We start from the raw sequence: 24,519 nt of genomic DNA on the forward strand, positions 1-24,519 counted from the left end.
CATTGCAGCGTGGTGTGCGGATTGTTACCCATTCTACAGATACCGAAACTGGGGCTTCGCAAAGGCCTCGGTGCCGTTAGCGGAGTTACTGCGCGGTGGGCCGGGCGGTCTGACCCCCAGCCCCTGTGCTCGCTGTGCTCGCTGCTGCTGCTCCTCCGAGGCAAGGGCGGCTGGCGACGAGGTCCAGCAGCTCTGCCCGGCGCTTGGGGAGGGCGTGCCTGTCCGCACACCGCTCTTCTCCAGAGCCGGCCCAGGACCGGCCTCCGTCAGGGCTCCTCCTCTCACCGACTGCATTTTAAATACATTTGTGTGGATGTCAGAGAGGAGGGGAGAGGGGGAGAGAGAGAGACATCCATGGTGAGAGAATCAGTGGTTAGCTGCCTCCTGCACGCCCCCCACTGGGGATCGAGCCCGCAACCTGAGCCTGTGCCCTTGACGGGAATCGAACCCGGGACCCTTTAGTCTGCAGCCCAGCGCTCTATCCACTGAGCAACACCGGCCAGGGCACTTGTAATGATTTCTTAAATGTCTGGCTTCTGCTCTAAACTCCGAGTTCCCTGAGGGCAAGTTTCCTGCCTCCTGTCTTCCCGTCTCTGACCTTTGTACCGACCCCAGTGCCTGCCAAGCAGTGGGCCCCCAAATGATTTCTGTTTAATGAGTGGACTGCGTAGCTCCATATGGCAGTAGGCTCTTGCCGGGAAGTATAACCTCTCCTGCCTGCCACACGCACCTGTAACGCACAGATATTTCCAGAGGCGGGATACGCCGATGGAACCGGCGCTTTCTGCCGTGGTAGACGGACACGGTTCCGACTGCACCAAGTGCTCTGAGCACCTGGGTGCTGCTCCCTGCGTGCGGGGACGGTCACCGCTGTGCCTGGAAGGAATGGCCGGTTGAGGCTGCAGGGCCAGGAAATGAGTGCTCGTCAGTCCGTCCTCACACGTGCCTGCCGGAGTGAGACGGACATGGACACTTAGACGTGCAGGGAGCAGAGGCTTAGCAGGTATCGGCAAATGGGTGGGCAGCACACTCGGCGAGCTCGTGGCGGTGGTGTGCCCACAGTGCGCGGGTCCGAGAGGAAGACATGCGGCTCCTGGGAACGCTGTCCACGTGGGCACGACGGGGACGGGCCTCAGCTGGCACACTGTTTGGTTCCTGGTCTCTACAGCCTTCGTCTGCGCTTTCTGCATGTGCTGTGCTCGTGGGGAGATGACGGTTTTAGGGAAATGAGCAGTTTCGTAATTGTGACATGGAAAATTTAATTAGAGTGGAAAATGGTGATTTGTGTTTCCCACTACTTCCGGGTGCTGCTGACTCTCTTGTCTGTCAGCCTTGGTGCCTAATAGCGCTCTTCCTGTGGGGGCGCCGCCAGCGCCTGCGGGGCTCCGGTTCCCAGGGTGCTGCTCGTAGGCTTTCGCACAGAGGCGCTGTGTGTCCACGACGAGGACCAGGTGATTGCTCCCGGCCGTGTAAGTCCTGTCTGCGTTAAGAAAGTCAGTTCACCCGGCAGCGTGGCTCCGTGGGTGAGCATCAGCCTAGGAACCGGGAGGTCACGGTTCGATTCCCGGTCAGGGCACAGGCCTGGGTTGTGGGCTCGGTCCCCAGGGTGGGGCGTGCAGGAGGCAGCCAACCCATGATCCTCTCTCATCATTGGTGTTTCTCTCTCCTTCTCCCTTCCTCTCTGAAATCAATAGAAATGTTTTTTTTAAAAAATTCCCTCCAAGTAGTTTGTAATTACAGCCACATGTGCCTTGTGCTTAGAGAATAAATGTGAAGATAGAAGATGTGCTGTCCTGGAAAGATAACGTCACGTGCATTCCTCTGGACATCATGATTAGCAGAGGGAGTGTTGGTTAAGTTGTCAGTTCTTGCAGAGAGGTTTTCAATGACCTTTTCTTGTGGTGAAGCTTACCTTTTCCCTTTTAAAGAAACGTCTGCTGTAGGGACTGGATTGCTCACTGAGACTGACAGTCCTCACGAAGGTGGTGTTTTCCCTCCCCTTGTCACACGTCCCTGACCCACCTGACCAGGCAGAGCACGTCTCGTCTGCCCTGTGCTTGGGGGCCTGGCCTGGCCACAGCCTGGTCGGCTTGTCGCCTCGGTGGGGGGTGCTGGTCTGTGTTTGGGGGCGGCAGGTCCTGAGGAGGCAGTTTTACCTGGACCTGCAGGACAAAGGCAGCCAAGCTCAGGAGGGGTGGGGAGACGTGCAGGAGACGGGGAACAGCTTGCACCCGCGTTCCAGGGACTCCAGAAACTCCCTCCACAGCTTGTGTTTGGAAAGCAGGGGAGGAGCGGGACAAGGCGAGGCGCACGCTGCTCGCCGCGGTGTCCGATCGTGGCCTCCCCTGGCGTTCAGAAGTGCCCGTGCTTCCTGGTGGCCCTCAGGCGGAAGTCCACGCCGGGCCCCGGAGGCCCCGCCAGCCAGCCCCGTCCTCCCTCCCGGCCCCTCTCCGGCTGCCTTCTCTGCTTTCCCAGGGCCCCGTGTCAGCCAGGGGGGGGCTCCCTTCTTCACCGTGAGAGTCCTTGTGCCCTCGCCCCGCGTACCGTCTGCTGAAATACTGTCACCACTCCTCCTTCCTCTGCTCAGCCGAGGCCTGCCCTGCGCCCTGAAGTCGGGACGGCGCCTCCCTGTGGGAGAGAGCGCTGTCATTCTAGTGTTGTAAGCAGTTCCCTCCGGGCTGGTCTGTTCGGGTGCGGATGGCTTTCTCACTAACGGTTGGTGGGCACAAGGCCAGGCTTCGGTGTAGTCTGTGCTGTTTAGACCTGGATGCCATAGGGGATCTTCGAATGTTGAATTGCGTCCAAGAGGGAAGTGGCAGTCGGTGATTTAGAAGCATTTTCGTCTGTGCCCGATGTGTCATCCCCAGAAAGAAAACACTGAGTGAGATGCTTTCCCATGTCCCTTGTCTGTGCAATGGCTTCGTACGGGGACTCGTTGACGCGCCCTGGGCTGGGAGCGGGGGTGAGAGGCGTCAGCTCACCTTCCTGCCGCCTTGGTGACCTGGCGTCCAGTGCCAGGGTCGTTAATGTGGCCCTCCCGCTTTGTGCAGAGCACCTGCTGAGGACATCCTCAACCAGCCGCCCCGCTTCCCTGCCCAGAGTGCCTGCCATGGAAACTGCCAAGGCCATCTCAGGTAATGCCGTCCGTTCGAAACGGCCTTCGCGGCGGGGACTTCGGAAGTGTTAGCGGTGGTACTGATGCTTTCCCTTTAGACCTAGTTAGCTTTCCAAGCCGTTTTAGCTCTTGGGTTGATTATTTTTCACTCTGAATGTCCTCGGTTGTAGCTTTCAGATTCTATAGAAATCATATGGCCCTGATTAACACACACTCACACACACACACACACACACACACTCACACACACACAGCCCCGAACTAAACTACATAGTTCCATTCATTTAAAAAGTATTTATTAGCCCTGGCCCATTGCTCAGTGGTTAGAGCGTCGGCCCCCTCACTGAAGGGTTATGGGTTTGATCGGACATTGAAAGAAAAGACAGTAATAATTAGAATATCTGTCAGAATATGTGAGTGCAGTATTACTCTAATAAGGTCCTGTGATAGGAGACAGCATCTGACATCACTTTCTAAGGCCGTGTGACATTCTGCTTGTGGTTATCCTGAAATTATCCAGAAGCTTTAACCGGGAAGAGGGAAGCAGTTTGCCTAGTCCAGGGGGCTGTTGCTGTATGGCATTGCTGCACCCGCCGGCCTCGAGGGACGCCGTGCGTGGCCCCTCATCTCCAGCGTCTTCTGAGGCCGGAGACCTCGTCAGCCTTGGGAGCGCCTGCTTGTACTCGGCGCGTTCTCGCTAAAGAGCCGCTGTACTGTGGCTCTGCTGTCAACGGCTGGAGTGACTTCCAACAGTTCCCAGAACTTTCTATCATTCTTTTTTTTTTTTTATTAAAATATATATTTTATTGATTTTTTTACAGAGAGGAAGGGAGAGGGAGAGAGAGTTAGAAACATCGATCAGCTGCCTCCTGCACACCTTCCACTGGGGATGTGCCCGCAACTAAGGTACATGCCCTTGACCGGAATCGAACCTGGGACCTTTCAGTTCGCAGGCCAACGCTCTATCCACTGAGCCAAACCGGTTAGGGCAGAACTTTCTATCATTCTAACGAGACACCGTGTCCTACTATGCCCGACTTGCAAAGTAGGACTTCTCTGATTATTTTTATTTTTCAGTCGCTGACTTGACACCTTTTGATCTTCTGTCTCGTTGACTATGGTTTTTAAAACATGGTCTGACCCAGAATTAAGTATATCTCTTTTCTGTCCCTTTAACAGTGTTTTTGGCTAATTTCAGAAGGATCATGTTGATTTTATTGGAGAATGAGTAGCTGTCAAGCACTGCTTTTATTAGCCTTTGGTTTTTAGCGGTGTTTGTGATTAGACGAACGTCCCAGAGTACTTCCTGTGTGCCGGGTAGGAACGGGGGGTCACAGGGCGGGTGAGACACCCTGCGTACCCCCAGGGCATAGGAGGCTTAACGCATGTTTCAACTACTGCACATCCTTTTCTTTACTGGTTAAGGTGTTACATATGTGTCCTTAGCCCCCCATTGCACCACCCCCCAATCATGCCCAACTACTGTATATTTTTATAGCTTTTTAAATGAAGAGATTCTTTTAACTTACCAGTAAGATAAAGAAAACTGTACCTTTTCCGCCTGTACAGTAATTTCTGCTCTTGGAACCTGTTGGAGAAAATGTCTCAAGAACTCCATTTAAAATGTTTTTGCTATAAAATGCTTAATGACTGTTTTTCAGTGTCTCGGCGAAGCAGTGAGGAGATGAAGCGAGACATCTCCGCGCCCGAGGGAGCGTCGCCAGCCTCTCTCATGGCGATGGGCACCACGCCCCCACAGCTCTCCCTCTCCTCGTCCCCCACGGCATCCGTGACCCCCACCACCCGCAGTCGGATCAGGTAGAGAGCGCTCAGCTGACGCGTTTCGCGCATCCCTCTCCCGCCCTTGGAGAGGAAATGACCAAGTTATAAAGTTACGCACTCAGGCACAGACTTTTTCTCTGAGTGTCAGGAAGTCTTTTCTGTGCTCAGAATTGGGTAAAATGGTCTAGAAGTAAACAGTAAAACAGGCCCTGGCTGGTGTGGCTCAGTGGTAGAGCGTTGGCCTGCGGACTGAAGGGTCCCGGGTTCGATTCCGGCCAAGGGCACATGCCCCAGTGGTGGTGGGGGAGGCGTGCAGGAGGCAGCCAATCAATGATTCTCTCTCATCATTGGTGTTTCTGTCTCTCTTTCCCTCTCCCTTCCTCTCTGAAATCCATAAAAATATATTGAAAAGAAAAAAAGTAAAACAGTTTATTTCCCAAGCAGCTGGTGTTTCTGTTTTGGGGTTTTTAATTAGAGAATGGTTGATCACAAGTTAGTATTGTGAAATTCAAATGCTGGGGTGTGGGTGGAGTGTTAGGGAGACTAGAAAAGTGGAATTTGAGTGGGGCCTGGAGGCAGGGGTGGGGAGGGAGGGCAGGTTTATTGTCAAAGCCAGGGACTGGAGCGCATGCAGGGAAAGGTGAACGGGGAGGAGGTGGTATGGCACCCAGGGAGCATGGGCCCAGGAAAGCAGAGAGCAGGCCGGGGACTGAGGGACCCTGTGAAAACCCAGGTAAAATGAAATGAGTGAAAAGCGCACCTTGCCTTGGGTGCCTGAGTGTGGGAGTCCATCCTGTTCCGGAGCGCAGACCAGCACTGGTCTCGCCTGTGCGTTGGGTTTCTGCTTATGATGGTGCTCAACTGCAGAGTGTTTCAGCTTTGGGTTTCTTCTTCTCCCGTCTCAGGGAGGAAAGGAAGGACCCTCTCTCAGCGCTGGCAAGAGAATACGGAGGCTCCAAGAGGAACGCCTTGCTGAAGTGGTGTCAGAAGAAAACCGAAGGCTACCAGGTAACCACACGGGCGTTCTGTCCCACGTGAACAGTTCCCAGAGCAAGCGCCGGAGTGTGGTGGCTGGGCCGGGGTCCCCGTAGAAATGTCCCCGTAGAAACGAGGAGCCGGTCCCGAACTCGGTGCGTCCTTAAGCTCCTTCCTTTCCCGGCGCAGCTGGGCCTCGCAGCGCTCTCGGCTCTGACAGCCGCTTCACAAGTCCTGGCGAATGCCCGGGTTGGGTTCTCATCTGGACTGAGTGAAAACAGGTTTGTTTCACTTTAAGTTAGTGTTTTAGTTACTAGGTGTGAAGTCTTCTTCTGGCTAAGTTGTTTTTTATAGAGTTTTCCCTTCCTGCTTTGCTGTCCTTGTGCCCTAATCACTTCACGTCTGGCTTATCTTCATAGCCTGCCCTTTCCTCCCGTTCGGGTCTGTCTCTCTCCCCCGTCCCAGTGTTTATTTTAAGTGATGTTAAATACGGTGTTTGGAGAGGAAATCCTCGTCTCCACACCTCTACACTGTATCCATTAGACGGCTGAGAAGTCAAGTGTAGATCGCCAGTGTCCGCACATATGATTTCAGTTAGAGACGCTTCAAGCCTGCAGCCAGAGTTCTCAGCTGCGGCTTCATATTTTGGTGCAGCCACACGGAAATACAACAGGAGAAGGGAATTGAGCTCTGTGTAGTCCTGGTCTCATCACATCAGCCCTCATCTCGCCAGAATGACCTAAAAGAACGAGCGGTAGCACTTTCTGACAATTTTTGTGTAAAAGAGGGGATGGAGTGATGCAGGAGCAGCCTGAGACTTGCCATACGTAAGTCCCTTTGGACAAATGGTAATGGCTTCAGGCTGTCTTCGGTCCACTGAGGATTGAGGAGCCAAGTGAATTGCAATGGACTTGAATGCGCAGAAAGTCATAGTCCTCAGTGAGGATTTGCTGCGTGTCTCCATGTCTCCGTGTCCACTAGCTGGGAAGAGACCAGTGCTGTCGGCAAGGGTGTGGGGACATCGGAGCCCGGCGCTGCACTGGCTGTAGAAAACAGCATGGCAGTCACTAAAAAAATCAAACGGGGCATCGCTGTAGGATCCAGCAGCTCCGCCTCTGCCGTGTGTCTACCTGCCCAACCATCAGGATGGTTAGGTAATTAAGTATACAAGCTGATTAAGACACTGAAGCGCTAAATCAGTGATTCAACTAGTCGTGGTTCCTTCCTACTTGAATTCTCTGAGTCTGTGATTTTAAGGTAAATTCTGTGAGGTTAAAAAAATACTCATAAATCATTTAGTTAAGAACATCAATAAGTTTTTTTTCATTTACTGGGTACGTACTTTGCAGGAGGAAATATAATGTGAAACAAAGTAGTTTACATATAAAGAAGGACAGTTTTGTACACTAGACAGTCAGTCTTATGCTACAAACCCAGTCCCCTCCCCTTGATCGCCTCCTATGGTCACTGCTGGAATGACATAGGCATGTGTGTGTGTGTCTGGCTCTTGTTTCCTGCGAGGCAGATACGTGTTCTTGCTGTTTAAAAGTCGACAGGAGCTGGGGGCCGGGAGTTAAAATGGGGCATTCTAAACGGAACCTTTTTAAACTGAAAGGTATATCCGATCGCGCTCTGACTTCGTGGAGAGCTGTAGGAGACTGCCAGAGCCCTGTCCTCATCGAGCTGTGAGCGTGGGTCCGCGTGCCCACCCTCTGGAGCTGCAGCTGGGGCAGTCGGAGCCCCAGCCTCCAGGAGGGGCAGGTTGTGACACTGGCCAGCTCGCTGGCAGGAGCGGTTACGTGCCGATCAGCACGGACTGTTCCCTCAGGCCCCACGTGCATCAGCAGTGCGGGGGCCACGCATGCTTTATGTCTCAGAGCTGTCTCATAGACGGAGATAGATTCCCTAATACCCGGTCGTCTCCTTTAACTCTCTTCAGAGCCATCCTAGAATAATTGCACTAATCACTGTAATTTCATTAACCGTCCATTACGAAACAAGCCCTGTGAGCTGGCCTTTTATCTAACAAATACATTTTTCTCCTAAATTGTGCCCTGCCACTTTCTGCTCGCTGCTGTTTCAGGACACGGAGACGCTCCTGTCGGGCCTCGACGGTCTGGCTTACTGTCAGGTTCACAGCTGTGGGCTGACCCCCACGAGGATCACTTACTCCTCGAGGCTTATCACAAGTGCACGCATCTCCTAACACCCCGCAGCACGGTCGCTTTAAGGGTTAAGTCTTCCCTGTATTTGAAAATCAGCACCTCCGTTTACACACAGCTCTGTTTTAAGATTGACATTTAATTTAAATATGCAGTTAACCCTAATAATTGTACTTGTAGAGAACAGTGACGGTCCACTTCCCTGCCCCATCACCTTGGTAATTTCTCTTCCCACAGGCAGCTGCTTGCAGTCTCTGTCCGCTTCTTTAGGGATTGATAATACCAGATCATTCGTACGAGAATAGCTAGGTAACAGAAGAAAGCAATGTATACTTTCAGTAAACTTTTTTTATCTGAATCTCACATTTAACAGCTTCTCTTATAGCCTTTAAACGTTAATTTAAGAGAGCTTTACTTTTAGATGAAAAATACTATTGTTTTCTGATAAAATGCCAGACCTAGAAATGGATTAGTTAATACGAAGGATAATGAAAGCACTTAATCTAGTACAAAAGAGTTTTAATAAATGAACAGAAGTTTTTAGTACTGTCTGAGGTAATTTAATCTCAAATAGGCATTAAGAATATACAGTTTTATTGAGAGATTTACTCAGTGGTTGGGCTGAGAAAAGATTTAGTATTTCTTTTCTTTTCCTTTTTTTTTTGGTTAATCCTCACCCGAGGCTATTTTCCTACTGATTTTTTAGAGAGAGTGGAAGGGAGGGGGAGAGACAGAGAGAGAGAGAAACATCAATGTGAGACCGATTGGTTGCCTCCTGCATACGCCCCAACAGGGGCCAGGGATTGAGCCTGCAACGGAGGTCCGTGCCCTTGACCAGAATCGAACCCCCGACCCGTGGGCCGACGCTCTACCCACTGAACCGAACTGGCCATGGCAAGATTGTGTGTTTCTTAGCGGAGACGAGTGGAATCAGGATCACAGTTACTTGAGGTTTTCTGACTTAATTTGGTAAACTATAGCGAGTGTGCTCTAACGGAGGCCCCTCCCGTCCTCTCTGTGCTGTTGTTACCTGTTAGATTTGTGTGTGTTATGAGCCCAGTAGTTCTGTGTTATAATCTGGCCTCATACAGTGCTATTTTTAAAAATATATATATTTTATTGATTTTTTACAGAGAGGAAGGGAAAGGGATAGAGAGTTAGAAACATCGATGAGAGAGAAACATCGATCAGCTGCCTCCTGCACACTCCCCACTGGGGATGTGCCCGCAACCAAGGTACATGCCCTTGACCGGAATCGAACCTGGGACCCTTCAGTCCGCAGGCCGACGCTCTATCCACTGAGCCACACCAGCTAGGGCAGTGCTATTTTTAATGAAAAGAAGAAAGGCGACGAGAGCAGCCTCAGCGAGGGGGCCGCAGACCCCGCTGTTCCTACAGGAACCGTGCTTCGCAGTTTGCTCGCCTCTCGTTGGTCTCCAGAGCCCTGGCCTGGTGTGGGGACAGTTTGTCCAGGTATATGTGATGTTTAGGGAGGGGACCATTGACCTGTGCTCCACCACAGGGCTCTTTTCTAAATGTTCTGACCCGCTTTCTCTGAGCAACAACGAAGGGGCACTGGTCCTGAGTCTCCCAGAGCTGTGTGTCTCTGTGGACTGAAGAGAGTCGCTAGAGTAAGAACTAACAGGCAGATAAAACTAGCTCGGGCCGAAACCGGTGTGGCTCAGTGGATAGAGCGTCGGCCTGCGGACTGAAGGGTCCTGGGTTTGATTCCGGTCAAGGGCACGTACCTTGGTTGCGGGCACATCCCCAGTGGGAGGTGTGCAGGAGGCAGCTGATCGATGTTTCTCTCTCATTGATGTTTCTAACTCTCTATCCCTCTCGCTTCCTCTCTGTAAAAACATCAATAAAATATATTTTAAAAAAAACACACCAAAAAAAACTAGCTCGGTCCTTCACAGCTGCCTTTGAAACAGAGTGTCTGTGGACATACGGGAGAAGAGGAGGGTCCCTTAAGGAGCTGGGGGAAGTGTGCATGTGCTACTTGCTGTGTCTGCCCGGGAGCCCGGGCCCGTGCTCTTCCCACACCCCCTCGGCGCGTCCTCATTCCCAGCCTCGCAGCGCTCCCGGGCTGAGTGAACTCTGTACAGGGGGGCTTTCCTCGCTTGAGGAGATTGGCCCCCAAAGCTCAGCTTTCGTGTGACTCTTGGCCACTACATGCGGGGGCCGGGGGGGCGGGGTGCGGGCAGGGAACGGAGAAGCATCCTCGGCGTACGTGGCCCCTCTCCTGTCTGTCCACCATGTGACTGTCCCCGTTTTCCCAGGGATTCCTCCTGTTGCTCCCTCTCCTTCCTTCGGTTAAAGAGGTCTTCCGTCTCCCTCGGGAAAGCATTAGAGAGTGCCCTCCCCCCGTCCCCCTCTTCCTCCCCTGCCCTAGCACCCTCTCTTTGTAAATCCAGTCAGAGCTGGCGAGGGAAGGGTGGGACGGAAGGCTGGGGAAGGTGGGAGTTCTGCCAGCAGACAGCAGTGAGAATAAAGCGCTCGGACCCGATGGTCACCGCAGGCTCGCTGGGTCAACGCCCTCCTATAACTGGACTCAGGTCACAGGAACGGCTTCCCAGCGCCAAAATGATCCCTTAAAGGTGCAAGCGTAGATAAGGGTTTTGATCTGAATCCAGTCTAGGCTGAAAGTCTAATTTTTTAAAATCTTACATTGTCACTTTGCATGGAAAGTAAGTTCCATACAGAAAGGCCTTATTGTTCGTAAATACCACTGTGTCCCGGGCCTTACAAATACTGGGACAAAGGGCGCCCCACCCGTCCCTTACGTGGCCCCGTAGCTCACAATGGCTCCATGGGGCCACGAGACTGCTGCGGTCTCTCCGTCTCTGCCCTGGCGACAGGACACCTTCATCCAGAGAGCCTGCGTTCAGTCCCAGGCGCAGGGAGCACAGAGCCCCGTCTCGGCTCTCCCGGGCCTGAGTCCTCTGGTGCGCCCAGTGGAGGGTAGACGCCCGCCCCCCGGTCACCGGGAAGGAAAGAACTGCTTCCTGTTTCCAGCGGGTTCCTTTCGGTGCCAACGGAGCAGCTGGGAAGCAGTTTTCCCAGATCACAGTGTACGTCTTCGGTTCTGTTTAAACATGATTTGACAGCAACTGTTAGCGTCTATTTCCAGAGTGTGAGGGCTGCCGTTTGTAAATGACAGTTGGCCCTTAACCAGTGCAGGCTTTGGATTGTGCGTGTCCACTTATACGTGGATTGTTTTCATTGACCCACGCAATGCAGACCCGTGCTGTTCGAGGGCCACCTGTGGTTGGGAGTCCAAGTATGTGGAGGAGCCTGAGCTACACGTGGCTTTCGACTGTGCAGGGGTCCGCGCCGTCTCTCACGCTGTTCACGGGTCAGCTGTGATTGCTTAGCGCCATTACCACGCTTTAGTTTGTCCGTGTCTTAGTGTGTGCTCGGAGTCCCCCCTCAATCAGATCCACCCCCACCCCGGCGACACCAATTAGATTTTCCTATAATAGGTGAAAGCGTGGAGGAATTACATATAACACCAGTTCTTTTTTTTTTTTTAATGTTTTTATTTCAGAGAGGAAGGGAGAGAGAGAGAGAGAAACGTCAATGAGAGACTCATGATCGGCTGCCTCTTGCACACCCCACACTGGGGATGGAGCCCGAAACCCGGGCATGTGCCCTGACCGGGAATCGAACCGTGACCTCCTGGTCCCTGGGTCCACACTCCACTGAGCCACACCAGCCGGTCTCACAGCAGTTCTTAAATGCTGGTTTTTACTTTTCTCCTGGCGACCATCTTTCAGAGCTGCATCCAGGGCCCCAGCATTTGGAAAGACACTCGGAAATGGTGACCTTCAGCTCCTGCAGAGGCGTGGACTGGACAGCAGTACAGGCTCCACCGCGATGTTCTGTGTCTCGATTGTAGCCATGACGTCACGGGCACACACGTCTTTCCGAGTGCATTGAGCTGTGCACTTCCCGTAGAATGAGTTTTGTACGTGAATTGTATCTCAGTGAAATGGTTATTCTTTTTTAAAATGGCACGCTTACCTGAGGTCATACAAGGGGATCTCGGCCTGGCTCCGGGCTCCCACTAAGCCACCCTGCCTCCCCACCGTGTCGCAGACTCTGAAGGGGGTTTCCGTGTTTAGGGTGAATAATGCTGAGAAAGAGAGAAATCAGATAAGTAACATGTTTAAGTTCTTAATGTTTTTTGCTAAAAGCAGACCATGAAGCTATCTTTGTCAAATAATCTGTACTAGTATGTGTACACTGTCCCCAGTAGCAGGAGAGATCTGATTGTCCCTTGCACTGCATCCACTCTGCATGGATGCCGACATAATGTGAAGTCTACAGAGGAGGTGAGACCTGACAGGCTAATTTTATTTCGTGCGTGAGGCTCTGGCCTGAGGCCATTCGGGAAGTTTAGGGGCCCTCTCTGCAGGTGATTTGTAAAGATGCTGTATTGCTGTCTCGACATATGATTACGGGAAGGGAGATTAACTATCAGAGGATGTAGGGAGGAGGAACTATGCAGTTAACCCTTGAACAGCACAGCTTTGAACTGTGGGGGTCCATTTATACGCGGATTTTTTTCAGTACATGCTGTGGGCTGACTATGCCCTGATTTATGCCATTTTTGTTCAGGGGACTTGAACACCCATGGATTCGGTATCCTCGGGGACCCTGGAACCAGTCCCTCATGGGGTGCCCTCAGAGGCGGACGAGTTGTTCAAGACCCACCTGTAGTTCCTTTTACAGACGGGCTCTTGGATTCGGGAGAGAGGAGGCGGGCCTAGTTACCGACTGCTGTGCACCAACACCACCTCCGGGGTGGCTGCCGTCAGTGGTGGCATCTGTTTAGCTCAGAAATCTGTGACTGGGGTGGGGACAGCTCAGTGCTCCTCCGCTCCCATCTTGGACTCGCGCCCTCACGTGCCTGGTGGGTGCTGTGGCTGTTGGTGAGACTGTCACTGGGCTGTGACCGGAAACCCACATGCAGCCTCTCCCTATGGCCTGGACTTCCTCCAGGTGCTGGCTGCAGTCCAGGGCCGGGGTCCCGAGCGGGGCAGCCCAGCGCCCCTTGCCTTTCAGGAGCAGCCTTGGGAGCCACACGTGCTGCTTGTCAGGGAGGGGGGGAGGCCCAGCCAGCGTCTGTTGTCATGGCCATTCGTTAGACACTCAGTCTGCCACAGCCACGGCTGTCCCTTCTCTAAGTACGCAGGGAAGCTGATCGTGTGACACGAACTGGGCAGAACCTTGCGATGATTTTTTAAAACGTTGCCTCCCGGACGAGGAGGAGCCCGGTGCTCAGGGGCCTCTGGGAGACTCGCCCTGTGCCCGCGGGATGTGGCTGCCCTGCAGCCTCTGCCCCCTGCACCCAGCGTCAGCTTGGTCCTGAGCGCTCAAGGCCGGAGCCTCCGCCTTTCAGAGCCACCGGGGTGTCCTCCAGAGCGGGGCCTTCCCATCAGCCCCTCGGCCTGCCTGGTTTCAGCCTGCAGTGCGTTCGGTTGCAAACTCTGAAACACGGAGTAAGGACAAAGCTCGAAAGCCGAGGGAGCCGTATGGCCCTTGCACGCGGCTGTGGCCTGGGCTTCTATGGACGTGACTTCGTAATGCAGGCTCTCTCTCAGGCATCTAAACTGCTGGAATTTTTAACTCCAGTTTGTTTTCTTGCTCTAAGTCCATCATGAACTCTAACATTTAGCTGTGCACAGAGAGGCCATGAAATACAAGGAGAGACATAATTGCAGTCTAGAGCAGGGGTGGGCAAACTTTTTGACTCGAGGGCCACAATGGGTTCTTAAACTGGACCGGAGGGCCGGAACAAAAGCATGGATGGAGTGTGTGTGTGAACTAATATAAATTCAAAGTAAAGGAGCGGAGGGGAGAGCAAGAGAACCCTCCGCTCTTTCGGCTCCGCGGGCCGGATAGAACAGCCGAACGGGCCGGATCCGGCCCGCGGACCGTAGTTTGCCCACGGCTGACCGAGACCCTCAGGAGACTTTCAGAATTATTTTTGAAACAATATTTGAGCTTGGCTCAGCGTCGGAAGGGGAAGTCCCCAGGAGACACCCTCGGTTCTGCAGCCAGAGTGGGTCTGCCATTTGCCGCACGCGGCCTGGCACCGCGCAGCTTCTGCGCTACCCCCGGGCCTCCCGGGCCGTCTGCGTTAGCATCGCTCCTGGGAGCGGGAGCCCGGCTCCAGATGAGCTTCCCCTCTTAGACGCTGCGCCCGCCACCCCCTCAGCAGAGCACGCCCCCCCGCCTCACTCCCACTGGGCACCTCCACACCTGCCCGGCCTGAGCAGCTGAGGCCGGCGGGCGGGCTTGTTTGTAACTCCCCCCTGAAGGGAGGCTGTGACCCCAGTGCGTGTCGTTCCCAGTGACCAGTCGTGGGAAGGACCCCGCTCTGCCGGTGCTGGACTGTGGACCGGCACGAGGAAATGGCGCTGCGCGTGCTAGCAGATGAGTCATGGCTCTGGCTGCTCGCCCGATGCCCACGGGAGCGGCGTTTCCCTAAATAGGGCAGGACTTAAGTCACTATTTACAGAACAGGTGGTATTGGGGGACTTTATGGCCCTTAACTGACTGCAGACAAATTAAGACATTTTAAGATGTTTTATGACGTGTGAGTGTGTGTGTGTGTGTGTGTGTGTGTGTGTAGATTCGTGTGATTTCTTGCCTCTCATTCCCCATGCCTCCACTCACAGTGCAGGCACCTGAGGGCCACCTGAGGGCCACGGCCGGGACAGCGTCAGATCGGAAGTGACAGGAGCGGGGAACGCCCAGCCACTGGCTCTGCAGAGGGCACGCGGTGCCGCGGCTTACAGCCTCCGCTTTGATGCGCGTGAAAAGGACAGCAGATGTCCCTGTGACCCCGGCCGCGGCCGCCTGCCCTGTCGGGTCACTTTGTGGACACTTCCGGGAGGAAGGACGTGCCTTCGGGGGGGACGGGGCGGATGCCGCGTTCCGTCTGTGCTGAAAGCTCTTTGAACTTGTGTTCTGGCGCATGGCCCCGGATCCAGACGTGGACTGCCCGGGGCAGCAGAAAGGCCTGCCGGGGCCGGAAACTAAGGCCAGACCCGAGTTCCCGCACGAGGAGCTTCCGTGGTGACGGCCGTGTGCTCCGGCTCCGGTTTAACAAGGAAATGTCCCCCGCACGCGGCCAGCTTTCGGCTTTAAGGTTCGTTTACTTGAAAGGGGCCGCTGGCCTGCCCAGAAGCTGGGGCTCGGGCGAGAGCACGTGGGGTGCAGGCCGGCCCTGTGGCCCGCCCCCCGCTTAACCTGCGGAGCACGGTCCGGCCCTTCTGGAGAGAGGCAGGCTTTTCCGCTTTGGAGGATGGAGCCCCCTGCAGCCCTTAAGTAAACACACCGGGGAGAGGCTCCGGGGAGCCATAAAGCCATCGCCGGCCATTTAGCCTCAGGGTGTGGTGGCGGCTCGTACAAAGGTGCGTGCCCCCCGTGAGGGTTTGCCGTCCTCACCGTGGTGAATGGCAGCCGGTGCTGACTGCACCGAGGGCGCTTTTCCAGCCTTGTCCTCCCGCAGCGCCAGTGCTGCTGCCCGTTCGAGCTCTCCCCCTTCGCTCCTGGCTCTCCTGCCTGCCGGGCGCCCGAGTCCCCAGGAAGCTTGCTCTCTGCGCGGCCTCACCTGTGCGGTGCCGAGGGGCTGGGCCCAGGCCCCTCCTGCTCGCGCCGCTGTCCGGGGTGCCCTCACCTGGACGCTGCTTCAGTCACCACGTTTGTATCCCCCACTGCCCCCCCGAGTTCTGGACCCTCAGGTCCGCACCACCCGGTGCCCCCAAGGGTGTCTCAGGCACCCGATGGCGCTGCGTCAGACGAGCACCTCTTCTCCCCGCCTCTCCTCCCCGCCCCCCCCCCCCCCCCCCCCCGGCTGAGTTCCGCGCGGCCTCGTCCCCACGCGCTCCTTCCCGCCAGCAGAAACCACGCTGTCCCTGGCGCTGCACACGCTCTCCCTCCTCCTGCCCAGCCTGTCCCCAGGTCCCTCTGCTTCAGCTCTGAGACCTCCCTGCCACCCTCATGGGGCCTCGCGGCCGCCACCCGCACGTCCCAGAAGCCTCCGCGGAGGCCAGGTCCTCGTCGGGCCCGCCCCTCGGGCTCTGTCCTACCAGACGGCGCCTCTAGGGTCGCGAGGCTGAGCGGAGCCGGTGAAGACTCACCGAATGGGCGAATGCCCTCCCATGACCACCCGTCCCCGGTGCCCCTGCCCACAGGCTCTGTTCCTCCTCGCCTCCCCGCCAGGGGAAGGGCATGCCGCCGCTTTCTCTGTGGGCCCCACGGGAAGGCCGCCCCAGCTGCCGTCTGAGCCACTTCGCAACAAGTGGTTGGTTCCCGAGCGCGTTTCCGGCTGGGGGTTCTGGTGAGCACGTGGCAGTGGGAGGCCCTTCTTTTCTCCGCAACAAGCAGCACCGTGGCCCTCCACGTGCAGACAGCCTGTCCTTTCCTGGTGCGAACAGCTCGGCCCTCCCGTGGGCGGGCTGCCCGCCACTTCCCAGGCTGGAGCCACTCCCGCAGCACCGGCACCGGCCCCGTGGGCAGGCGGCGAGCCACAGGCCAGGACGGGGAAGCCGGTGCGGGGCCACCCACACGGAAAGCAGCGAGGGAAGTGCCGCCCTTCCTCCCATCGGCGGTCCTTCTGGGGGGTCCGGGCTGCGGCGGAGGGGAAAGGGCGATGGCGAGGCTGCGTCCAGGCCCCTCTGGTCTCCATCGTCAAGGAAACCGGTTAGGGCCCTGGGACCACTGCTCTGCGCTGGGCACGGCCATCCGGGGGCCGGGGTGCAGGCAGGGGCCTCGCTGGGCACGGGCACCGCTTCGGGGTGAGTGGGCAGCGAGCAGCAGGGAGCCCGTACACACACTCGCTCCTGTGGGTCGGCCGTGTGTGAGGGCCGTGATGGCTGTGAAGCGAAGGCCCAGAGAGAAAACCGGGCACGTTCAGCCCAGGACCGGCCCCGTGTGCGCACCTGTCTGCGGGGTGGCAGGAGCGCCGTCTCGGCCCGAGCGGTGGGGCAGATGGTGTGGTGGGCAGAGGCGCTCTTAGGCGGGAGGCTTCCCCACGTCCTCGGAGGCACTTGGCGCCCAGGCTGGTCATCCCCAGGGCCTCTCTGGATGAGGGGGGGGCCCAGCTCTCACTCGGCTTGGCGCTTGTTGGCCTCGTCGTCATTTGCTGGGTGGGGTGCCCGGTCTGGCCTCCCTGCAGCCTGCCCAGGGCAGGGGTGGTGCCGGCCAGCCCGCCTGGGTTCGGGCTGAGCTGTTTGGGTTTGGCGTCTGGTTGTCAGGTCGGAGAGTTAGCCCCCCGCCCGGGAGCTCACGGAGCCGTGGCTTCCTCTTTCTCAAGTGGCTCCGCTTGGCAAGGGACCGCGCTGCTGCGACGGAGGACTCGGGCCTGGGGTGCGTCTGTCTGGAGGAAGCTGGGCAAGGCTGGGGTTTCCACAGCTGGGAGCTGGGCGCAGCGGCTTCCTCTCGTGCAGGAGCCGTGGCCTGAGGCACGGTGAGGCCAGGCACGTAGGCGGCTCTGCCAGAGACGCCTGCCTTTCAGGAGCGGGAGCAGGGCCCCGCGGCAGGAAGTGGAGATTTGTTTTCCTCCAGCAGCGAACGTGACCTCTGGGGCGAGGCTGGGTCCTCAGCGTGTGCTGCCTGCCTCGCAGCGCTGGGCGGGCACTGAGCTCCTTGCCCGAGCCCAGCACCGCTGCCCGTGCCCTGGCTCTCCCGCGGGCCAGTCGGGATGAGGAAGGCCGGTTGGGCTGGGGATTAGGCCGCGTTCAGTCATCACCAGATCCGCTGTGCCACCCGGGCCTCCCACCCAGCCTCCTACGCGCCCCTGGGTGCGTGTGAGAGTCACAGGACACACCGCCTGTAGGGTGCTCGGGACACGGTTCCCGAACCTGTCCCCCTGCTGCAGCCCAGCACCTTGGACAGGTCACTTCCTGGGACACGTTCCCCGGCTGGCTGCTTCCCGGGACTGCGATGGGGTGGAAGAGCAGGCTGGTTCGGACCCGCTTCCCCGTGCCCGCGAGGCTGCGGGGCTGTGGGACGTGTGCCCAGGCTCCTCCAGGTGGGGCGGGCGGCTCCAGTGTTTGCCACCGAGGCAGCGATCTGCAGGTGGGGGGCGGGGGGCGAGGAAAGGGCAGTCACGGATACAGCCAGGCCTTGGGGCGTGCTTGCCCCAGAGCCTGCCCTGCCAGGCCTCAAGGCCGTGTGGCGTCTCAGCCTCCTCCACCTCTCGGCGTTCTCCCGGGGAGATGAGTGTGTTGCTTATGTGGTTTCCTTCTTCTCCTGCAGAATATCGACATCACAAACTTCAGCAGCAGCTGGAACGACGGGCTGGCCTTCTGTGCCCTCCTGCACACGTACCTCCCAGCCCACATTCCGTACCAGGAGCTCAACAGCCAAGACAAGGTGAGGCAGGCTGCGGGCGGCCAGCCCCGGCATCCTCATCACCAGGGGGGCAGGGGGCGGGGGGGGTGGAGGCAGAGCCTCCCATCGACGGGCCACGCGGTGCCCCCACACCACAGCGCGGCCATGGCGGCTGCCCCTTGCTCTAACTCTGGCTCTAGAGCCTTTGTGCTGAGCCCGCCCTCACCCTGCTCGTGCGGACGTTTGCCGGGTAATGACTTCCCCGGCGGAGCCGCCACCCCATCCCAGCCCGTCTCTGCCACCTCCGGGCCCAGGACTGGCTGTGCCACGCGGACCGGGCTGTGGTCTGAGCGACGTCAGGGAGCTGCTTGGGGAAGGGTCAGGGGACAGCCCTGCCCGGGTGGACACTGGGAGGACCCAGGCGCACCCCAGATTCAGCCCCCTCATGCCCTTCAGACAGTCTTGAAGTTTCCCACAGGGAGGACACTCCCTTAACGGGTTTCTAATCTCTTTTCAGCTTTTGGGGTTCAGGTGGCTGAGGGCTAATGGGTGGGGAGTAGCCTTTTCTCTAGTGAAGGTACCAGTGTGGGGGCCGGGCCTGTGAGGGGCGGTGAGCATAGTGCTGGCCCCGTGGCCGGCGGGGCCCCGAGGACTCGCCTGTGTGTGTTCGGTGGCGCGTGGAGGCCCGCTGCCCAGCGCACGCCGAGTGCGCACCCTCTCACGCAGTCTCTCTTGCAGCGAAGGAACTTCACCCTGGCCTTCCAGGCGGCGGAGAGCGTCGGCATCAAGTCCACCCTGGTGAGCCCCCCGCCCCCCGCGTCCTGCCGGGCCTCCTTCCTGTTAGGAAGTGCTCGCTTCTCCTCAGTGGGGAGACGCCCCTCGCGGAGCGAGAAACGAGCTGTGGGGCCCGCGCTCGGGGCGTGCTGGCCTCGCTCGGGCCGCCGTGCGCATCGCCGACGTGCCTCCCGCCTCGCAGGGGAGTGCCAGCACAGGCGGAGCCGGTCCTTCTCCCCTGGACACGCCGGTGCCTCAGCCGTGACGGAGGCGACGGGGTTTCACAGAGCGAGGAGCCCACGGGGCCAGGCGGGCTTCGCCCTCGGTGCCCCCTCCCACCCGAGGCTGCCCCGCCCTGCCCTGTAAGAACCGGCGAGCTCTGAGGAGGCACCTGCACTGCGGGAGTGCTGTGCCATTCCGGGTCTGTCTGCTGAGCTTGGAGACGCTCTTAGGGCGCGTCCTGTCCCGTTGCACAGAGACGGGAAAGCTGCTGCTGAGACCATTACCCGGATGTACTTGCCGGTGAAGGTCTCCTGTACAAAAAGCGGAAGCTCCCGCCTGGGAGAACCTTCAGTCAGGAGTCTCGTACTGAGCAAACGTGCTGTCTCTCTTCTGTGCCACGTCGCCCCCGGGCGGCCTCTGCGTCCCCTCCCAGGCCAGGCCGTGCAGCGCGCCTCTGGCCACTCCCGGAGAGTCGCTTGCAGCAGCGCCGGGTCCCCGCGGTCCTGCCCTTCGCAGTCAGCGGCGTGGGTCGCTGTGTTCTGTGCGATTAGGGAGCAGTGCCCGGTGCTGTGAGGTGACCGCCTCGTGCAGGGCGTCCTCCCGGCACGTTCCGGGGCCCTCGCAGAAGAAGGGCTCTCAGCGGTGACCCCAGGGGGGCTAAGAAGAGAGGCCGGCTGGGGCGGGGGGTGAGGAAGGGGAAGCCCTCCCAGCCTTGGGGCGCAGGGAGGTGACCCTGGAATGGGACTTGAGCAGGGTGGGCGGCTCGGGGACGACGCTGATGCCCTGGGAGGAGGCGGCCCCGGGTATTTGGTAGAGACGGAGCAGGCGCCCAGGCCTTGGGGGGGTGCGACGGGCTTAGACCAGAGGCCTTCAGGCCCTGCGCAGCCCGAAAGCCTGAGGCTGTGACGGGCCCGAGTGCCAGGAACTCTAAGCAGGCCTCTCCCTCCTCTGCCAGGACATCAACGAGATGGTGCGAACCGAGCGGCCCGACTGGCAAAGCGTGATGCTGTACGTGACGGCGATCTACAAGTACTTCGAGACCTGAGCGCGCCCGACGGACCCTTACAGGCGCCGCCACACCACTAGCTACACGCCCCATGAAGCTTTCGGCCACTCCGGCTGCCCCAGCGTGCGAGCCTTCAGCCCCGGCCTCCAGGCGGGATCACTCGGGCCTGGGTGGCCAGGCCTCCAAGCAGGCTCCTCCCCCTTGACCTGCCCAGTGAGCGGCCAGCGTGGGCTCAGCGCACCGCGCATGCCAACCGGCTGCCGAGTTTCCCGCTGAAGAGGATGCTGAGCTGCGATGCCGGGCGTGTGCACGCTGCTGGGGAGGCCTGGGCCTGGGCAGCTCCGGGCAGTGAGCGCTTCCGCCAGCACTGCCCGCCAGGGCCGGCTCCCTCTGCAGGTTCCTGCTCCCGGCCCCGCCAGTGGGCCCGCCGCTTGACGTGGGCTTGGTTTCCGGGGTGTCACCCAGCAGCGGGGCGCAGGGCTGTCCCGCCAGCGCCATGTCGTTCTCAGACGGCTCCCCTGCCCTCTGCTGCCGCCGGGCTAGGCAGCCGGGCCTGTGACGCGGGAGAAAACCGGTCCTGCATCCTCGAAGGGGCGTGGAAACCCAGCTGGGACTTAAAGACCTGGTCGTGAGGAATTCTCTAGACAAAAACGCACTTTTTTTCTCATGAGCAGCGTCGAGGGACAGTAGCTCCTGTTGCGTTAGCACAGAGTTAAGTGGTTTCCTGAGCCTGGAGATGAGACGCAAACTGGACGTCAGCGCGGCGGCGGCGGAGCGAAGGGGGAAGCGGCAGGAGAGCACGGAACGGCTCGCGGGAGCCCAGGCGGGGCAGGTGGGCACTGGGCGCTGCCTGCACGCAGCCTCCTGGCGGGAACGGAGGAAGTGCCTTAACTCCTGCGAGGGGCGCCACCACCCGGAGGCCCGGGCCCCTCCCGGCAGCGCTGGCCACGTCCCAGGCCCCAGGCGGCCTCGCGACCGCCCTCTGCAGTTTGAACCAAAGCCTTGCTCCCCGGGCATCTGTCCTGTTGGGGTGACTGGGGGGACTCGGCCCTTCTTGGCAACGGGGCGCCCAGGTGTCATGTGCAGGGACGCAGCGGCCGTGGGGTGGATGCCCCTGTTGGCACCAGGAACGTCGCACGAGGAGGAGCTGCCCCAGCCACGCTGCCAGGAGGGGCCGCAGAAGGCCACCCGCCCGCCAAGGGGCCGGGGTCTGACGCGTGCGTAGCCCAGAAGCGAAGCCGGTGCTGAAGCCGCTGTGCGTGTGCGGCCCGCTGGCTGGTCACAGGTGGCGGGGAGTCTCCTGCCCCGGCCGCTGGCGGGGAGGCTGTCTGTGAGACGCCCCGTTGGCCTAAGCAAAGAGAAGCCGGGGCGCAGAGCCCAGCTCCGCACACACAGCCCTGAGCGGACGCCTCCTGCCCGCCCTCCCGCCAGCGCTGCTCCTGGCGGTCTGTGGACAGGCGCTGCGGCCGGGGCTTCACCGTCCACCGGGTCCTGGAGCCGCCCCTCCCTGCCGCGTCCGACCTGCAGCCTGCGGTTGGTTATTCGTTACGTGGGGGAGCCTCTGGTCCAACGGAAAGAGGAGACTTTTCTGGGTGCAGCTCACGCACCGCCGGGGTCTCCATGTCTTTGGGGGAGGGCAGCTCCTGCTGATGGGCTGTGCCCCCGTGGCCGGCCTCGTCCAGGTCGTGCCTGGGGCTGGTGGCCAAGAGGAGGGCCCACCCGTCTCCTTGACAATAGGCCATGCAGGGGCACCTGGCCGGGCTGCCCACGTCTGTATGTGGGTCCACAGAAGATTCCAGAAGCGTGACGTTGTGCTTTTTGCCAGTAGGATCCTTATCACGGGGTGGTTCTGGGTGGTCACACGCCTAAGCATGACGCTCAGGTGCCGTGGCCCAGCAGCACTTGACAAGAAGCTTCCAGAAAGTCGTTTGCCTCGGTCCTTCCGAGCACGAGCGTCCCCGCGAGAGGGCCAGGCTTCGCTGGCGCTGCTTCTACTCTGGTATTAAATGCTCGTAAACGTATTAAAGTTGTTGAAACACGTCAGGCTGGGCTTTCCTAGTTCGCAGCCTCCTGCCGCCCTCCGACCTCGCGTGGGGGGGACCCCGGCTGCCTCCTGGGACTGGTCGGGGCGGGGACCTGCGAGAAGCCGGGGTAGGTCGCACCCTGGGCTGCGGTGCACAGCCACGGCCTTGGCCGATGCCCGGGACCGAGGTGGGGTCTGGTCTCCCCGGGTGAGTCCGGGTCCTGAGACCCCAGAAGCACCAAGCTGTCCTGTGAGATGGGGGCCCCGGCCTCGTAGAGAAATCTAAAAACGTCGATGCTTACACCCCTCAGAGGCACCCAGCCAGTCAGGCCTTTTTCTTCTGCATCTCATCACACTGCACATGTCCATGTCACACACGTGTGGGCTGCCTCCCGCACTGCACGGTGACCCGGGGTGCCCTTCCTGGACCTGCACCCCCTCCCCAGAGTCAGGGGTCCATCCGGAGGCCCAGACCCCACCACCTGAGTTAGGGGGTGTCACGGAATGCTGTTGAGCCCCCAGGCGGCCTGGCTTCCAGAGCACAGCACCCCCATCCGTGGGTCGGGGGCTGCGAGTGGGGGCACCGAGCCAGGACCCCGGTGGCTCTGGCTCCACCACCACCCGGGGCCAGGCTGTGGCTCCGACATGGAGCTCGTGTGCACTTGGCGTGTGCAGGCCATTCTGCTGGCGGCCCTGCACAGAGTGGACCCTGATGGCAGCGGCAGAGGGGGCCTCGCCCGCACCCCGGGCAGTGGGGGCAGCACTGGCCAGCGTGGCTGATGCCCCTCGGGTGTGGCGCCCTCCCAAACATCCCTCCGGCCGTCCTGCCGCTGCTTCAGGAGCAGACTGGGTGTCCTGCCAGGTGGCTTCCTGGCCTCGGGCGGTGGTGCCCTCGGGCGACGGGTCACCTGGCTCCCGGCGGCCAGCCCAAGGGCTCCACTTCCTTCAACTTGACTCTCTGCCCGCCCCAGCGCAGCACTTGTGGGAAGGGAATCCTTTTAACCTTGACGTAGGGAAGGTTCTAGAACCTTTTGGGCCATGGCTTTGGTGGAAGACATTCCTCAGGGCGGAGAGAGACCCAGAAAGGACCCCACACCCGCCGGCCACACAGGTTGCCACCGACACCGGTGACATGGCAGGGCTCTTCCCACCTCTGCAATGGGGGAACCCCAGAAGGGGTCCCCTGCTGGACTCTGCTCCCTGCTCTCAGGTGGATGGGGTGGGGCCTGAGGTGGGGGGGAGGGGGGAGGGGTGGTGGCTGCTGCCAGTGGTGTCGGGGCTCCTGCTCAGGGCCACCCTTCGGGAGCTGAGCACAGGGCTGTCCCTGCCCCCGACACAGCCCAGCTAGGCCGTGCCCCGGCCTCAGTTTCCCATCCACGTGGATCCGCCCGATGGGCCCGGAGGCTCAGGGTTCCTGTGGGGTTGCTGTTGGAGCCCCGAAGTCAGGATGGGCTGGACCATCTTCCCTGGGCTGGGCGGGTGACGTTGCCCCTGAGGCTGTGGGCGCTGGGGAGCGTCTCGGGTGTGAGTCGCCTTCTCGGGGCTGCCTTAGTCGACATAACCTGGAGCCCTGCGATCCCCCACTTCCTCAATCCCTGAGCCCCAGGAAGTGCTCGGTGCCCTCCCCTTTGGAGAAGTTGGGCAGCACCCACCCGAGCTTTGTCCTGGGTCTGGCATTTCTTCCCGCCCCCCCCCCCCCCCCATGTGGCCCAGCTGGCCCTGCAGCAAACAATCCGGGGCCAGAGGCCACCCAGGTGCATCCTGGACAGGAACAAAGGCCCCGGCGGGGAGGGGGCCGGAGAGCCCAGCTGGCCCCGCCGGCCCCAGGAGCCTGGCCTGGCGGAAGGGTGGGTGCCCACAGCCTTCAGAGCCTGGCCTGGGGCCGGGCAGGGGCATCCCCGTGCCCGCTGAGGGGCAGCAGGCCTGGGCCCCAACGTCGGGGCTCCCTCGGGCCTGGAAGGCTGGCCCAGGCCAAGACCCCGCACAGGGCCTCCCGTCTCTCTGGACGGGGCACGGGACTGGCGAGAGCGCAGCGAGACCAAGGTCAGAGAAGTGACCTCAAGGCTCCGTGCCCGGGTGCAGCCTCTCAAACTCGGGGGCGCAGCAGCAG

General features: G+C 59.4%; 1 protein-coding gene across 5 annotated transcripts in view; it reads left to right on the forward strand.

Annotated features, from left to right (window-relative positions):
• SPECC1L (sperm antigen with calponin homology and coiled-coil domains 1 like) overlaps nt 1–22,428 on the forward strand; it is a 57,557-nt gene extending 35,129 nt beyond the window's left edge. For all 5 annotated transcript variants that reach the window (XM_080650442.1, XM_080650440.1, XM_080650438.1 and 2 more), the window contains 6 exons: nt 3,051–3,134; nt 4,777–4,933; nt 5,803–5,905; nt 18,310–18,426; nt 19,123–19,182; nt 20,336–22,428. In XM_080650442.1, coding sequence (XP_080506568.1) covers nt 3,051–3,134; nt 4,777–4,933; nt 5,803–5,905; nt 18,310–18,426; nt 19,123–19,182; nt 20,336–20,425 — 611 coding nt within the window. In that variant the 3' untranslated portion in view covers nt 20,426–22,428. The remainder of the gene's footprint in view (nt 1–3,050; nt 3,135–4,776; nt 4,934–5,802; nt 5,906–18,309; nt 18,427–19,122; nt 19,183–20,335) is intronic.
• Nucleotides 22,429–24,519: the final 2,091 nt, after the last annotated feature.

Source organism: Plecotus auritus (genome assembly GCF_963455305.1).
Source record: "Plecotus auritus genome assembly, chromosome: 13".
NCBI classification, from domain to species: domain Eukaryota; kingdom Metazoa; phylum Chordata; class Mammalia; order Chiroptera; family Vespertilionidae; genus Plecotus; species Plecotus auritus.